This window comes from Pygocentrus nattereri, chromosome 20, assembly GCF_015220715.1.
Source record: "Pygocentrus nattereri isolate fPygNat1 chromosome 20, fPygNat1.pri, whole genome shotgun sequence".
Lineage (NCBI taxonomy): Eukaryota > Metazoa > Chordata > Actinopteri > Characiformes > Serrasalmidae > Pygocentrus > Pygocentrus nattereri.
This window is the reverse complement of record NC_051230.1, coordinates 36,123,196-36,139,608: the sequence shown is the minus strand read 5'-3', so window position 1 is coordinate 36,139,608 and position 16,413 is coordinate 36,123,196. Positions and strand designations below refer to the sequence as shown.

The 16,413-nt window shown below is 50.5% G+C and overlaps 2 protein-coding genes across 2 annotated transcripts in view; one reads left to right on the top strand and one right to left on the bottom strand.

The window, feature by feature from the left end:
* Positions 1–15,791, top strand: part of LOC119261819 — a 61,858-nt gene extending 46,067 nt beyond the window's left edge. The window contains exons 5-10 of the mRNA XM_037531582.1: positions 7,304–7,603; positions 7,741–7,800; positions 10,509–10,808; positions 10,946–11,005; positions 15,228–15,527; positions 15,665–15,791. Coding sequence (XP_037387479.1) covers positions 7,304–7,603; positions 7,741–7,800; positions 10,509–10,808; positions 10,946–11,005; positions 15,228–15,527; positions 15,665–15,753 — 1,109 coding nt within the window. The 3' untranslated portion in view covers positions 15,754–15,791. The remainder of the gene's footprint in view (positions 1–7,303; positions 7,604–7,740; positions 7,801–10,508; positions 10,809–10,945; positions 11,006–15,227; positions 15,528–15,664) is intronic.
* LOC119261806 overlaps positions 1–16,413 on the bottom strand; it is a 130,352-nt gene that overhangs the window by 96,843 nt on the left and 17,096 nt on the right. The gene's annotated exons all lie outside the window — the stretch shown is intronic.

Genomic DNA, 16,413 nt, shown 5'->3' with positions numbered 1-16,413 from the left:
CGCAAACCACAGTTTGTCCATCACGGACACCATGTTTGAATACAAGGATGTCCATAAGTGCACATGGCACCAAGACACCCTAGGCCGCAGTTCAATGATTGACTTTGTAGTCGTGTCATCGGACTTGCGGCCATGTGTTTTGGACACTCGGGTAAAGAGAGGAGCTGAGCTGTCAACTGATCACCACCTGGTGGCGAGTTGGATCAGGTGGTGGGGGAAGATGCCGGTCAGACCAGGCAAGCCCAAACGCATAGTGAGGGTTTGCTGGGAATGTCTAGCAGAAGAACCTGTCAGATTGATCTTCAACTCACACCTCCGTCAGAACTTTGACCAGATATCGGGGGAGGTGGGGGACATTGACTCAGAATGGGCCATGTTCCGTTCCTCCATTGCTGAAGCGACTGACTGTAGCTGTGGCCGTAAGGTAGTTGGTGCCTGTCGGGGCGGTAATCCTCGAACCCGGTGGTGGACACCCCAGGTGAGAGATGCCGTCAAGCTGAAGAAGGAGTCCTACCGGGCATGGTTGGCCTGTGGGACACCAGAGGCAGCTGGCAGGTATCGACAGGCCAAGCGATCTGCGGCTTCAGTTGTCGCCAAGGCAAAAACCCGTGTATGGGAGGAGTTTGGTGAGGCCTTGGAAACTGACTTTAAGTCGGCTCCGAAAAGATTCTGGCAAACCATCAGGCGACTCAGAAGGGGAAAGCAGTGTGCCACTAGCACTGTATATAGTGGAGATGGTGTGCTGCTGACTTCGACTGAAGACGTCATTGGGCGGTGGAAGGAATACTTTGAGGACCTTCTCAATCCCACCGACACGTTCTCCAGTGAGGAGGCTGAGTCTGGGGACATGGGAATAGGCTTGTCCATTACTGAGGCCGAAGTCGCTAAGGTAGTTAAGAAGCTCCTTGGTGGCAAGGCTCCAGGGGTGGATGAGATCCGCCCTGAGTTCCTCAAGGCTCTGGATGTTGTGGGGCTGTCTTGGCTGACACGCCTTTTCAACATTGCGTGGACATCGGGGGCGGTGCCACTGGATTGGCAGACTGGGGTGGTGGTGCCTCTTTTTAAAAAAGGGGACCGGAGGGTGTGTTCCAACTACAGGGGAATCACACTCCTCAGCCTCCCTGGCAAGGTCTATGCAGGGGTTCTGGAGAAAAGAGTCCGGCTTATAGTCGAACCTCGGATCCAGGAGGAACAGTGCGGGTTCCGCCCTGGTCGTGGAACACTGGACCAACTCTTCACCCTCTCCAGGATTCTGGAGGGTTCATGGGAGTTTGCCCAACCAGTCCACATGTGCTTTGTGGATCTGGAGAAGGCATTCGACTGTGTTCCCCGGGGTATTCTGTGGGAGGTGCTTCGGGAGTACGGGGTACATGGCTCTTTGCTACGAGCCATTCAGGCCCTGTACAAACAAAGCTGGAGTTTGGTTCGCATAGCCGGCAGTAAGTCAGACTCGTTCCCAGTGAGAGTTGGACTCTGTCAGGGCTGCCCTTTGTCACCGATTCTATTCATAATTTTTATGGATAGAATTTCTAGGCGCAGTCAAGGGATGGAGGGTGTCCGGTTTGGTGACCTCAGGGTCACATCACTGCTGTTTGCAGATGATGTGGTCCTATTGGGGACATCAGGCCACGAACTTCAGCTTTCGCTGGATCGGTTTGCAGCCGAGTGTGAAGCGGCTGGGATGAGAATCAGTACCTCTAAATCCGAGACCATGATTCTCAGGCGGAAAAGGGTGGAGAGCCCTCTCTGGGTCGGGGATAGGCTCTTGCCTCAAGTGGAGGAGTTCAAGTATCTCGGGGTCTTGTTCACGAGTGATGGTACAAGGGAGCGGGAGATTGACAGGCGGATTGGTGCTGGGTCAGCAGTGATGCGGGCTCTTTACCGGTCTGTTGTGGTAAAGAAAGAGCTGAGCCATAAGGCAAGGCTCTCGATTTACCGGTCGATCTACATTCCCACCCTCACCTATGGTCATGAGCTTTGGGTAATGACCGAAAGTATAAGATCGCGAATATTCCTCCGCAGGGTGTCCGGACTCTCCCTTAGAGATAGGGTGAGAAGTTCAGTCATCCGGGAGGGACTCGGAGTAGAGCCGCTGCTTCTTCACGTCGAGAGGAGCCAGCTGAGGTGGTTCGGGCATCTGGTTAGGATGCCTCCTGGACGCCTCCCTCGGGAGGTGTCACAGGCGAGTCCACCTGGGAGGAGACCCCGGGGAAGACCCAGGACACGCTGGCGCGACTATATCGCCCAGCTGGCCTGGGAGCGCCTCGGAATCCCCCTTGGAGAGCTGGTGGAAGTGGCTGGGGAAAGGGAGGTCTGGGCTTCATTGCTTAGGATGCTGCCCCCGCGACCCAAACCCCGGAAAAGCGGAAGATAATGGATGGATGGATGGATGGATCTTACAGCATTTTTTCTTATCTGATGTTAGGAAGTCGTAACTTACTCAGTTGAAGTCGACAGTCAACCGTTGCGTCTGTTACCTAAAAAACGACTGTTCAGCACAGCTGAAGTTAGATAGTCAGAGAGCGACGTTAGCTGCTTTCATTTATGTTAAAAAGTCAGACAACTAAAGCACCTTGAACTGTAAATGGTGAATGCTGTGAGAGCGCCCCCTACTGTTTATCAGAGTCGCCCCTGCTGTTTATCAGAGCGGCCCCCTGCTGTTTATCAGAGCTCCCCCTGCTGTTTATCAGAGTCGCCCCCTGCTGTTTATAAGAGCTCCCCCTGCTGTTTATAAGAGCTCCCCCTGCTGTTTATCAGAGCTCCTCCTGCTGTTTATCAGAGCTCCCCCTGCTGTTTATCAGAGTTCCCCCTGCTGTTTATCAGAGTCGCCCCCTGCTGTTTATCAGAGCTCCCCCTACTGTTTATCAGAGTCGCCCCCTACTGTTTATCAGAGTCGACCCCTGCTGTTTATCAGAGCTCCCCCTGCTGTTTATCAGAGTCGCCCCCTACTGTTTATCAGAGCTCCCCCTGCTGTTTATCAGAGTTCCCCCTGCTGTTTATCAGAGCTCCCCCTGCTGTTTATCAGAGCGCCCCCTGCTGTTTATCAGAGTCGCCCCCTGCTGTTTATCAGAGCTCCCCCTGCTGTTTATCAGAGTCGCCCCCTACTGTTTATCAGAGTCGCCCCCTACTGTTTATCAGAGTCGCCCCCTGCTGTTTATCAGAGCTCCCCCTGCTATTTATCAGAGTCGCCCCCTACTGTTTATCAGAGACGCCCCCTGCTGTTTATCAGAGTCGGCCCCTGCTGTTTATCAGAGCTCCCCCTGCTGTTTATCAGAGTCGCCCCCTACTGTTTATCAGAGCTCCCCCTACTGTTTATCAGAGTCGCCCCCTGCTGTTTATCAGAGCTCCTCCTGCTGTTTATCAGAGCTCCCCCTGCTGTTTATCAGAGTTCCCCCTGCTGTTTATCAGAGTCGCCCCCTGCTGTTTATCAGAGCTCCCCCTGCTGTTTATCAGAGTCGCCCCCTGCTGTTTATCAGAGCTCCTCCTGCTGTTTATCAGAGCTCCCCCTGCTGTTTATCAGAGTTCCCCCTGCTGTTTATCAGAGTCGCCCCCTGCTGTTTATCAGAGCTCCCCCTACTGTTTATCAGAGTCGCCCCCTACTGTTTATCAGAGTCGACCCCTGCTGTTTATCAGAGCTCCCCCTGCTGTTTATCAGAGTCGCCCCCTACTGTTTATCAGAGCTCCCCCTGCTGTTTATCAGAGTTCCCCCTGCTGTTTATCAGAGCTCCCCCTGCTGTTTATCAGAGCGCCCCCTGCTGTTTATCAGAGTCGCCCCCTGCTGTTTATCAGAGCTCCCCCTGCTGTTTATCAGAGTCGCCCCCTGCTGTTTATCAGAGTCTCCCCCTGCTGTTTATCAGAGTCGCCCCCTGCTGTTTATCATAGCTCCCCCTGCTGTTTATCAGAGTCGCCCCCTGCTGTTTATCAGAGCTCCCCCTGCTGTTTATCAGAGCTCCTCCTGCTGTTTATCAGAGCTCCTCCTGCTGTTTATCAGAGGTCCCCTGCTGGTTATCAGAGCGCCCCCTGCTGTTTATCAGAGTCGCCCCCTGCTGTTTATCAGAGTCGCCCCCTGCTGTTTATCAGAGCGGCCCCCTGCTGTTTATCAGAGCTCCCCCTGCTGTTTATCAGAGTCGCCCCTGCTGTTTATCAGAGCGGCCCCCTGCTGTTTATCAGAGCTCCCCCTGCTGTTTATCAGAGTCGCCCCCTGCTGTTTATAAGAGCTCCCCCTGCTGTTTATAAGAGCTCCCCCTGCTGTTTATCAGAGCTCCTCCTGCTGTTTATCAGAGCTCCCCCTGCTGTTTATCAGAGTTCCCCCTGCTGTTTATCAGAGTCGCCCCCTGCTGTTTATCAGAGCTCCCCCTACTGTTTCTCAGAGCTCCCCCTGCTGTTTATCAGAGTCGCCCCCTGCTGTTTATCAGAGCGCCCCCTGCTGTTTATCAGAGTCGCCACCTGCTGTTTATCAGAGCTCCCCCTGCTGTTTATCAGAGCACCCCCTGCTGTTTATCAGAGCTCCCCCTGCTTTTTATCAGAGCTCCCCCTGCTGTTTATCAGAGCACCCCCTGCTGTTTATCAGAGCTCCCCCTGCTTTTTATGAGAGTCGCCCCCTGCTGTTTATCAGAGCTCCCCCTGCTGTTTATCAGAGCTCCCCCTGCTGTTTATCAGAGCTCCTCCTGCTGTTTATCAGAGTCGCCCCCTGCTGTTCATCAGAGGTCCCCTGCTTTTTATCAGAGCTCCTCCTGCTGTTTATCAGAGCTGCTCCTGCTGTTTATCAGAGCTCCCCCTACTGTTTATCAGAGTTCCCCCTGCTGTTTATCAGAGTCGCCCCCTGCTGTTCATCAGAGTCGCCCCCTGCTGTTTATCAGAGTCGCCCCCTGCTGTTTATCAGAGCTCCCTCTGCTGTTTATCAGAGCTCCCCCTGCTGTTTATCAGAGTCTCCCCCTGCTGTTTATCAGAGCTCCCCCTGCTGTTTATCAGAGTCGCCCCCTGCTGTTTATCAGAGCTCCCCCTGCTGTTTATCAGAGTCGCCCCCTACTGTTTATCAGAGCTCCCCCTGCTGTTTATCAGAGTTCCCCCTGCTGTTTATCAGAGCTCCCCCTGCTGTTTATCAGAGCGCCCCCTGCTGTTTATCAGAGTCGCCCCCTGCTGTTTATCAGAGCTCCCCCTGCTGTTTATCAGACCTCCTCCTGCTGTTTATCAGAGCTCCTCCTGCTGTTTATCAGAGGTCCCCTGCTGGTTATCAGAGCGCCCCCTGCTGTTTATCAGAGTCGCCCCCTGCTGTTTATCAGAGTCGCCCCCTGCTGTTTATCAGAGCGGCCCCCTGCTGTTTATCAGAGCTCCCCCTGCTGTTTATCAGAGTCGCCCCTGCTGTTTATCAGAGCGGCCCCCTGCTGTTTATCAGAGCTCCCCCTGCTGTTTATCAGAGTCGCCCCCTGCTGTTTATAAGAGCTCCCCCTGCTGTTTATCAGAGCTCCCCCTGCTGTTTATCAGAGCTCCCCCTGCTTTTTATGAGAGTCGCCCCCTGCTGTTTATCAGAGCTCCCCCTGCTGTTTATCAGAGCTCCCCCTGCTGTTTATCAGAGCTCCTCCTGCTGTTTATCAGAGTCGCCCCCTGCTGTTCATCAGAGGTCCCCTGCTTTTTATCAGAGCTCCTCCTGCTGTTTATCAGAGCTGCTCCTGCTGTTTATCAGAGCTCCCCCTACTGTTTATCAGAGTTCCCCCTGCTGTTTATCAGAGTCGCCCCCTGCTGTTCATCAGAGTCGCCCCCTGCTGTTTATCAGAGTCGCCCCCTGCTGTTTATCAGAGCTCCCTCTGCTGTTTATCAGAGCTCCCCCTGCTGTTTATCAGAGTCTCCCCCTGCTGTTTATCAGAGCTCCCCCTGCTGTTTATCAGAGTCGACCCCTGCTGTTTATCAGAGCTCCCCCTGCTGTTTATCAGAGTCGCCCCCTACTGTTTATCAGAGCTCCCCCTGCTGTTTATCAGAGTTCCCCCTGCTGTTTATCAGAGCTCCCCCTGCTGTTTATCAGAGCGCCCCCTGCTGTTTATCAGAGTCGCCCCCTGCTGTTTATCAGAGCTCCCCCTGCTGTTTATCAGACCTCCTCCTGCTGTTTATCAGAGCTCCTCCTGCTGTTTATCAGAGGTCCCCTGCTGGTTATCAGAGCGCCCCCTGCTGTTTATCAGAGTCGCCCCCTGCTGTTTATCAGAGTCGCCCCCTGCTGTTTATCAGAGCGGCCCCCTGCTGTTTATCAGAGCTCCCCCTGCTGTTTATCAGAGTCGCCCCTGCTGTTTATCAGAGCGGCCCCCTGCTGTTTATCAGAGCTCCCCCTGCTGTTTATCAGAGTCGCCCCCTGCTGTTTATAAGAGCTCCCCCTGCTGTTTATCAGAGCTCCCCCTGCTGTTTATCAGAGCTCCTCCTGCTGTTTATCAGAGCTCCCCCTGCTGTTTATCAGAGTTCCCCCTGCTGTTTATCAGAGTCGCCCCCTGCTGTTTATCAGAGCTCCCCCTACTGTTTATCAGAGTTCCCCCTGCTGTTTATCAGAGTCGCCCCCTGCTGTTTATCAGAGCTCCCCCTGCTGTTTATCAGAGTCGCCCCCTGCTGTTTATCAGAGCGCCCCCTGCTGTTTATCAGAGTCGCCACCTGCTGTTTATCAGAGCTCCCCCTGCTGTTTATCAGAGCACCCCCTGCTGTTTATCAGAGCTCCCCCTGCTTTTTATCAGAGTCGCCCCCTGCTGTTTATCAGAGCTCCCCCTGCTGTTTATCAGAGCTCCCCCTGCTGTTTATCAGAGCTCCTCCTGCTGTTTATCAGAGTCGCCCCCTGCTGTTTATCAGAGCTCCCCCTGCTGTTTATCAGAGCTCCTCCTGCTGTTTATCAGAGCTGCTCCTGCTGTTTATCAGAGCTCCTCCTGCTGTTTATCAGAGCTCCTCCTGCTGTTTATCAGAGGTCACCTGCTGTTTATCAGAGCGCCCCCTGCTGTTTATCAGAGCGTTACTCCTCCTGATAAACAGACACACACTCAGCTCCGCCTCCTCATTATTCACCACCATCGCTGGAATATATCACCATCAACATTACCGCAGGACAGTAATCAGAGGGACGGTGGAGTTCGAGTCTCACCCTCACAAGGAGATTAAAGCTGTGTAAACACAGTAACGTGTATTTTAGATGTTTAGTTAAATCAAATTATTACTTTTACTCATTCTATTATAAATTTGTATCAATAGTAACAATAATGAACCAATATTGTAACTTAATTCCTTAAACTGTTACTAAACCACGTTTTAACTTTCCTTTTCTTATTCTCTCTTTCAGTGTATGTGTCAGCTGTTCCTCTAGTGAGGGTGAAGCTTCATGACTCTGCTACTCTGCCCTGCTCTGAGACATGTTCTGGTTTGGTCAGATGGACTGAGTTCCATAATCCCACTGATGTTCTGGCTGAGTGTGATCAGACCTCATGTAGATCAGTGAAGGAGGGATATCAGATGATCCATGATCAGTACCTGAAGGGAGATTTCTCTCTCACCATCACTGACGCTGATTACAGTATGATGGGCACGTACACATGTGAGTGCGGTAATTCTGAACTCTGTGATGTGCGGCTTCAGGTTGAGGGTAGGTCTTCCTCTGTTTTCTTCTCTGACTGTTATTAACAGTCTCCAGTGATTTAGATGCAGTAAATTATATCAGATCTGCACTCAATAAAGTTCTTCTTTCTCTTTTTTCCTCACCCTCACTGTCTCTGAATTCAGAAACACCAGAGGCAGGGAACAATATTTCTGGCAGCAGTCATACTAAAGGAACGTCCCACGGTAAGATCTGTCCAGTTACAAAACACTAGCAGGGCCAGTTCTAGCATTTTTGGGAGGCCTAGGCAGGTTTTTTTTTTTTTTTGTGGGGGGGGGTGGGCGGGGGTATCTTGCTTGCTGATGCACTGTAAAAGTGGAAGCTAACTCATAACAACGATTACCACCAGCTGTGTAAATTACGTACATTTGTAAGTAGCTAATTGTGTAATTCTGATTACTGGATGCTAGTTTGGGGTTTTAATATGTTACCATTTAAATTACAGCTAACCTTCTAAAGATTTAGAGCCAGTAATTCTCAGTCTGTAAACAGTTTTACAGCCCATCTTGTTTGCTGAACTGTATTCTAATCGTGTTGTTGTCCACTTGCTCAGGATCAGTACAGCAGGTTGGGAATCTGGTGTGGTTCTGTGGCCACTTTTCTTCAGTATCTGATTAAACGGACCTAATTTCAAATACTATCTCATAAAAGTCATCTAACGTGTCAGTTTTATGTTTTTCATTGTACTAAAGTGGAAACTTAGTAACCTAATAATTACCTGCAGCGTAAAGACACTTCAAATAATCAGGTGGTGGTGGACAGGACTGCTTTATATGTAGTTCAGTACGTCGAGAGGAGCCAGCTGAGGTGGTTCGGGCATCTGGTTAGGATGCCTCCTGGACGCCTCCCTCGGGAGGTGTCACAGGCGAGTCCACCTGGGAGGAGACCCCGGGGAAGACCCAGGACACGCTGGCGCGACTATATCGCCCAGCTGGCCTGGGAGCGCCTCGGAATCCCCCTTGGAGAGCTGGTGGAAGTGGCTGGGGAAAGGGAGGTCTGGGCTTCATTGCTTAGGATGCTGCCCCCGCGACCCGAACCCCGGACAAGCGGAAGATAATGGATGGATGGATGGATGGATCTTACAGCATTTTTTCTTATCTGATGTTAGGAAGTCGTAACTTACTCAGTTGAAGTCGACAGTCAACCGTTGCGTCTGTTACCTAAAAAACGACTGTTCAGCACAGCTGAAGTTAGATAGTCAGAGAGCGACGTTAGCTGCTTTCATTTATGTTAAAAAGTCAGACAACTAAAGCACCTTGAACTGTAAATGGTGAATGCTGTGAGTGCGCCCCCTACTGTTTATCAGAGTCGCCCCTTACTGTTTATCAGAGTCGCCCCCTGCTGTTTATCAGAGCTCCCCCTGCTGTTTATCAGAGTCGCCCCCTGCTGTTTATCAGAGCTCCCCCTACTGTTTATCAGAGTCGCCCCCTACTGTTTATCAGAGTCGCCCCCTGCTGTTTATCAGAGTCGCCCCCTGCTGTTTATCAGAGTCTCCCCCTGCTGTTTATCAGAGCTCCCCCTGCTGTTTATCAGAGTCGCCCCCTGCTGTTTATCAGAGCTCCCCCTACTGTTTATCAGAGTCGCCCCCTGCTGTTTATCAGAGCTCCCCCTACTGTTTATCAGAGCTCCCCCTGCTGTTTATCAGAGCTCCCCCTGCTGTTTATCAGAGTCGCCCCCTGCTGTTTATCAGAGTCGCCCCCTACTGTTTATCAGAGTCGCCCCCTGCTGTTTATCAGAGTCGCCCCCTGCTGTTTATCAGAGTCGCCCCCTGCTGTTTATCAGAGTCGCCCCCTGCTGTTTATCAGAGTCGCCCCCTACTGTTTATCAGAGTCGCCCCCTGCTGTTTATCAGAGTCGCCCCCGGCTGTTTATCAGAGTCGCCCCCTGCTGTTTATCAGAGTCGCCCCCTACTGTTTATCAGAGTCGCCCCCTGCTGTTTATCAGAGTCGCCCCCTGCTGTTTATCAGAGCTCCCCCTACTGTTTATCAGAGTCGCCCCCTGTTGTTTATCAGAGCTCCTCCTGCTGTTTATCAGAGCTCCCCCTGCTGTTTATCAGAGTTCCCCCTACTGTTTATCAGAGTCGCCCCCTGTTGTTTATCAGAGCTCCTCCTGCTGTTTATCAGAGCTCCCCCTGCTGTTTATCAGAGCTCCCCCTGCTGTTTATCAGAGTCGCCCCCTGCTGTTTATCAGAGCGCCCCCTGCTGTTTATCAGAGTCGCCACCTGCTGTTTATCAGAGCTCCCCCTGCTGTTTATCAGAGCACCCCCTGCTGTTTATCAGAGCTCCCCCTGCTTTTTATCAGAGTCGCCCCCTGCTGTTTATCAGAGCTCCCCCTGCTGTTTATCAGAGCTCCCCCTGCTGTTTATCAGAGCTCCTCCTGCTGTTTATCAGAGTCGCCCCCTGCTGTTTATCAGAGCTCCCCCTGCTGTTTATCAGAGCTCCTCCTGCTGTTTATCAGAGCTGCTCCTGCTGTTTATCAGAGCTCCTCCTGCTGTTTATCAGAGCTCCTCCTGCTGTTTATCAGAGGTCACCTGCTGTTTATCAGAGCGCCCCCTGCTGTTTATCAGAGCGTTACTCCTCCTGATAAACAGACACACACTCAGCTCCGCCTCCTCATTATTCACCACCATCGCTGGAATATATCACCATCAACATTACCGCAGGACAGTAATCAGAGGGACGGTGGAGTTCGAGTCTGACCCTCACAAGGAGATTAAAGCTGTGTAAACACAGTAACGTGTATTTTAGATGTTTAGTTAAATCAAATTATTACTTTTACTCATTCTATTATAAATTTGTATCAATAGTAACAATAATGAACCAATATTGTAACTTAATTCCTTAAACTGTTACTAAACCACGTTTTAACTTTCCTTTTCTTATTCTCTCTTTCAGTGTATGTGTCAGCTGTTCCTCTAGTGAAGGTGAAGCTTCATGACTCTGCTACTCTGCCCTGCTCTGAGACATGTTCTGGTTTGGTCAGATGGACTGAGTTCCATAATCCCACTGATGTTCTGGCTGAGTGTGATCAGACTTCATGTAGATCAGTGAAGGAGGGATATCAGATGATCCATGATCAGTACCTGAAGGGAGATCTCTCTCTCACCATCACTGACGCTGATTACAGTATGATGGGCACGTACACATGTGAGTGCGGTAATTCTGAACTCTGTGATGTGCGGCTTCAGGTTGAGGGTAGGTCTTCCTCTGTTTTCTTCTCTGACTGTTATTAACAGTCTCCAGTGATTTAGATGCAGTAAATTATATCAGATCTGCACTCAATAAAGTTCTTCTTTCTCTTTTTTCCTCACCCTCACTGTCTCTGAATTCAGAAACACCAGAGGCAGGGAACAATATTTCTGGCAGCAGTCATACTAAAGGAACGTCCCACGGTAAGATCTGTCCAGTTACAAAACACTAGCAGGGCCAGTTCTAGCATTTTTGGGAGGCCTAGGCAGGGTTTTTTTTTTTTTTGTGGGGGGGGGTGGGCGGGGGTATCTTGCTTGCTGATGCACTGTAAAAGTGGAAGCTAACTCATAACAACGATTACCACCAGCTGTGTAAATTACGTACATTTGTAAGTAGCTAATTGTGTAATTCTGATTACTGGATGCTAGTTTGGGGTTTTAATATGTTACCATTTAAATTACAGCTAACCTTCTAAAGATTTAGAGCCAGTAATTCTCAGTCTGTAAACAGTTTTACAGCCCATCTTGTTTGCTGAACTGTATTCTAATCGTGTTGTTGTCCACTTGCTCAGGATCAGTACAGCAGGTTGGGAATCTGGTGTGGTTCTGTGGCCACTTTTCTTCAGTATCTGATTAAACGGACCTAATTTCAAATACTATCTCATAAAAGTCATCTAACGTGTCAGTTTTATGTTTTTCATTGTACTAAAGTGGAAACTTAGTAACCTAATAATTACCTGCAGCGTAAAGACACTTCAAATAATCAGGTGGTGGTGGACAGGACTGCTTTATATGTAGTTCAGTACGTCGAGAGGAGCCAGCTGAGGTGGTTCGGGCATCTGGTTAGGATGCCTCCTGGACGCCTCCCTCGGGAGGTGTCACAGGCGAGTCCACCTGGGAGGAGACCCCGGGGAAGACCCAGGACACGCTGGCGCGACTATATCGCCCAGCTGGCCTGGGAGCGCCTCGGAATCCCCCTTGGAGAGCTGGTGGAAGTGGCTGGGGAAAGGGAGGTCTGGGCTTCATTGCTTAGGATGCTGCCCCCGCGACCCGAACCCCGGACAAGCGGAAGATAATGGATGGATGGATGGATGGATCTTACAGCATTTTTTCTTATCTGATGTTAGGAAGTCGTAACTTACTCAGTTGAAGTCGACAGTCAACCGTTGCGTCTGTTACCTAAAAAACGACTGTTCAGCACAGCTGAAGTTAGATAGTCAGAGAGCGACGTTAGCTGCTTTCATTTATGTTAAAAAGTCAGACAACTAAAGCACCTTGAACTGTAAATGGTGAATGCTGTGAGTGCGCCCCCTACTGTTTATCAGAGTCGCCCCTTACTGTTTATCAGAGTCGCCCCCTGCTGTTTATCAGAGCTCCCCCTGCTGTTTATCAGAGTCGCCCCCTGCTGTTTATCAGAGCTCCCCCTACTGTTTATCAGAGTCGCCCCCTACTGTTTATCAGAGTCGCCCCCTGCTGTTTATCAGAGTCGCCCCCTGCTGTTTATCAGAGTCTCCCCCTGCTGTTTATCAGAGCTCCCCCTGCTGTTTATCAGAGTCGCCCCCTGCTGTTTATCAGAGCTCCCCCTACTGTTTATCAGAGTCGCCCCCTGCTGTTTATCAGAGCTCCCCCTACTGTTTATCAGAGCTCCCCCTGCTGTTTATCAGAGCTCCCCCTGCTGTTTATCAGAGCTCCCCCTGCTGTTTATCAGAGTCGCCCCCTGCTGTTTATCAGAGTCGCCCCCTACTGTTTATCAGAGTCGCCCCCTGCTGTTTATCAGAGTCGCCCCCTGCTGTTTATCAGAGTCGCCCCCTGCTGTTTATCAGAGTCGCCCCCTGCTGTTTATCAGAGTCGCCCCCTACTGTTTATCAGAGTCGCCCCCTGCTGTTTATCAGAGTCGCCCCCTGCTGTTTATCAGAGTCGCCCCCTGCTGTTTATCAGAGTCGCCCCCTACTGTTTATCAGAGTCGCCCCCTGCTGTTTATCAGAGTCGCCCCCTGCTGTTTATCAGAGCTCCCCCTACTGTTTATCAGAGTCGCCCCCTGTTGTTTATCAGAGCTCCTCCTGCTGTTTATCAGAGCTCCCCCTGCTGTTTATCAGAGTTCCCCCTACTGTTTATCAGAGTCGCCCCCTGTTGTTTATCAGAGCTCCTCCTGCTGTTTATCAGAGCTCCCCCTGCTGTTTATCAGAGCTCCCCCTGCTGTTTATCAGAGTCGCCCCCTGCTGTTTATCAGAGCTCCCCCTGCTGTTTATCAGAGTCGCCCCCTACTGTTTATCAGAGTCGCCCCCTGCTGTTTACCAGAGTCGCCCCCTGCTGTTTATCAGAGCTCCCCCTACTGTTTATCAGAGTCGCCCCCTGCTGTTTATCAGAGTCGCCCCCTGCTGTTTATCAGAGCTCCCCCTACTGTTTATCAGAGTCGCCCCCTGCTGTTTATCAGAGCTCCTCCTGCTGTTTATCAGAGCTCCCCCTGCTGTTTATCAGCGTTCCCCCTGCTGTTTATCAGAGTTGCCCCCTACTGTTTATCAGAGCTCCCCCTGCTGTTTATCAGAGTCGCCCCCTGCTGTTTATCAGAGCTCCCCCTGCTGTTTATCAGAGTCGCCCCCTACTGTTTATCAGAGTCGCCCCCTGCTGTTTATCAGAGCTCCCCCTGCTGTTTATCAGAGTCGCCCCCTACTGTTTATCAGAGTCGCCCCCTGCTGTTTATCAGAGTCGCCCCCTGCTGTTTATCAGAGTCGCCCCCTGCTGTTTATCAGAGCTCCCCATGTTGTTTATCAGAGCTCCCCCTGCTTTTTATCAGAGTCGCCCCCTGCTGTTTATCAGAGCTCCCCCTGCTGTTTATCAGAGTCGCCCCCAGCTGTTTAACAGAGCTCCCCCTGCTGTTTATCAGAGTCGCCCCCTACTGTTTATCAGAGTCGCCCCCTGCTGTTTATCAGAGTCGCCCCCTGCTGTATATCAGAGCTCCTCCTGCTGTTTATCAGAGCTCCCCCTGCTGTTTATCAGCGTTCCCCCTGCTGTTTATCAGAGTCGCCCCCTACTGTTTATCAGAGTCGCCCCCTGCTGTTTATCAGAGTCGCCCCCTGCTGTTTATCAGAGCTCCCCCTGCTGTTTATCAGAGTCGCCCCCTACTGTTTATCAGAGTCGCCCCCTGCTGTTTATCAGAGCTCCTCCTGCTGTTTATCAGAGTTCCCCCTGCTGTTTATCAGAGTCGCCCCCTGCTGTTTATCAGAGTCGCCCCCTACTGTTTATCAGAGTCGCCCCCTGCTGTTTATCAGAGTCGCCCCCTGCTGTTTATCAGAGTCGCCCCCTGCTGTTTATCAGAGTCGCCCCCTGCTGTTTATCAGAGTCGCCCCCTACTGTTTATCAGAGTCGCCCCCTGCTGTTTATCAGAGTCGCCCCCTGCTGTTTATCAGAGTCGCCCCCTGCTGTTTATCAGAGTCGCCCCCTACTGTTTATCAGAGTCGCCCCCTGCTGTTTATCAGAGTCGCCCCCTGCTGTTTATCAGAGCTCCCCCTACTGTTTATCAGAGTCGCCCCCTGTTGTTTATCAGAGCTCCTCCTGCTGTTTATCAGAGCTCCCCCTGCTGTTTATCAGAGTTCCCCCTACTGTTTATCAGAGTCGCCCCCTGTTGTTTATCAGAGCTCCTCCTGCTGTTTATCAGAGCTCCCCCTGCTGTTTATCAGAGCTCCCCCTGCTGTTTATCAGAGTCGCCCCCTGCTGTTTATCAGAGCGCCCCCTGCTGTTTATCAGAGTCGCCACCTGCTGTTTATCAGAGCTCCCCCTGCTGTTTATCAGAGCACCCCCTGCTGTTTATCAGAGCTCCCCCTGCTTTTTATCAGAGTCGCCCCCTGCTGTTTATCAGAGCTCCCCCTGCTGTTTATCAGAGCTCCCCCTGCTGTTTATCAGAGCTCCTCCTGCTGTTTATCAGAGTCGCCCCCTGCTGTTTATCAGAGCTCCCCCTGCTGTTTATCAGAGCTCCTCCTGCTGTTTATCAGAGCTGCTCCTGCTGTTTATCAGAGCTCCTCCTGCTGTTTATCAGAGCTCCTCCTGCTGTTTATCAGAGGTCACCTGCTGTTTATCAGAGCGCCCCCTGCTGTTTATCAGAGCGTTACTCCTCCTGATAAACAGACACACACTCAGCTCCGCCTCCTCATTATTCACCACCATCGCTGGAATATATCACCATCAACATTACCGCAGGACAGTAATCAGAGGGACGGTGGAGTTCGAGTCTCACCCTCACAAGGAGATTAAAGCTGTGTAAACACAGTAACGTGTATTTTAGATGTTTAGTTAAATCAAATTATTACTTTTACTCATTCTATTATAAATTTGTATCAATAGTAACAATAATGAACCAATATTGTAACTTAATTCCTTAAACTGTTACTAAACCACGTTTTAACTTTCCTTTTCTTATTCTCTCTTTCAGTGTATGTGTCAGCTGTTCCTCTAGTGAGGGTGAAGCTTCATGACTCTGCTACTCTGCCCTGCTCTGAGACATGTTCTGGTTTGGTCAGATGGACTGAGTTCCATAATCCCACTGATGTTCTGGCTGAGTGTGATCAGACCTCATGTAGATCAGTGAAGGAGGGATATCAGATGATCCATGATCAGTACCTGAAGGGAGATTTCTCTCTCACCATCACTGACGCTGATTACAGTATGATGGGCACGTACACATGTGAGTGCGGTAATTCTGAACTCTGTGATGTGCGGCTTCAGGTTGAGGGTAGGTCTTCCTCTGTTTTCTTCTCTGACTGTTATTAACAGTCTCCAGTGATTTAGATGCAGTAAATTATATCAGATCTGCACTCAATAAAGTTCTTCTTTCTCTTTTTTCCTCACCCTCACTGTCTCTGAATTCAGAAACACCAGAGGCAGGGAACAATATTTCTGGCAGCAGTCATACTAAAGGAACGTCCCACGGTAAGATCTGTCCAGTTACAAAACACTAGCAGGGCCAGTTCTAGCATTTTTGGGAGGCCTAGGCAGGTTTTTTTTTTTTTTTTGTGGGGGGGGGGGGGCGGGGGTATCTTGCTTGCTGATGCACTGTAAAAGTGGAAGCTAACTCATAACAACGATTACCACCAGCTGTGTAAATTACGTACATTTGTAAGTAGCTAATTGTGTAATTCTGATTACTGGATGCTAGTTTGGGGTTTTAATATGTTACCATTTAAATTACAGCTAACCTTCTAAAGATTTAGAGCCAGTAATTCTCAGTCTGTAAACAGTTTTACAGCCCATCTTGTTTGCTGAACTGTATTCTAATCGTGTTGTTGTCCACTTGCTCAGGATCAGTACAGCAGGTTGGGAATCTGGTGTGGTTCTGTGGCCACTTTTCTTCAGTATCTGATTAAACGGACCTAATTTCAAATACTATCTCATAAAAGTCATCTAACGTGTCAGTTTTATGTTTTTCATTGTACTAAAGTGGAAACTTAGTAACCTAATAATTACCTGCAGCGTAAAGACACTTCAAATAATCAGGTGGTGGTGGACAGGACTGCTTTATATGTAGTTCAGTACGTCGAGAGGAGCCAGCTGAGGTGGTTCGGGCATCTGGTTAGGATGCCTCCTGGACGCCTCCCTCGGGAGGTGTCACAGGCGAGTCC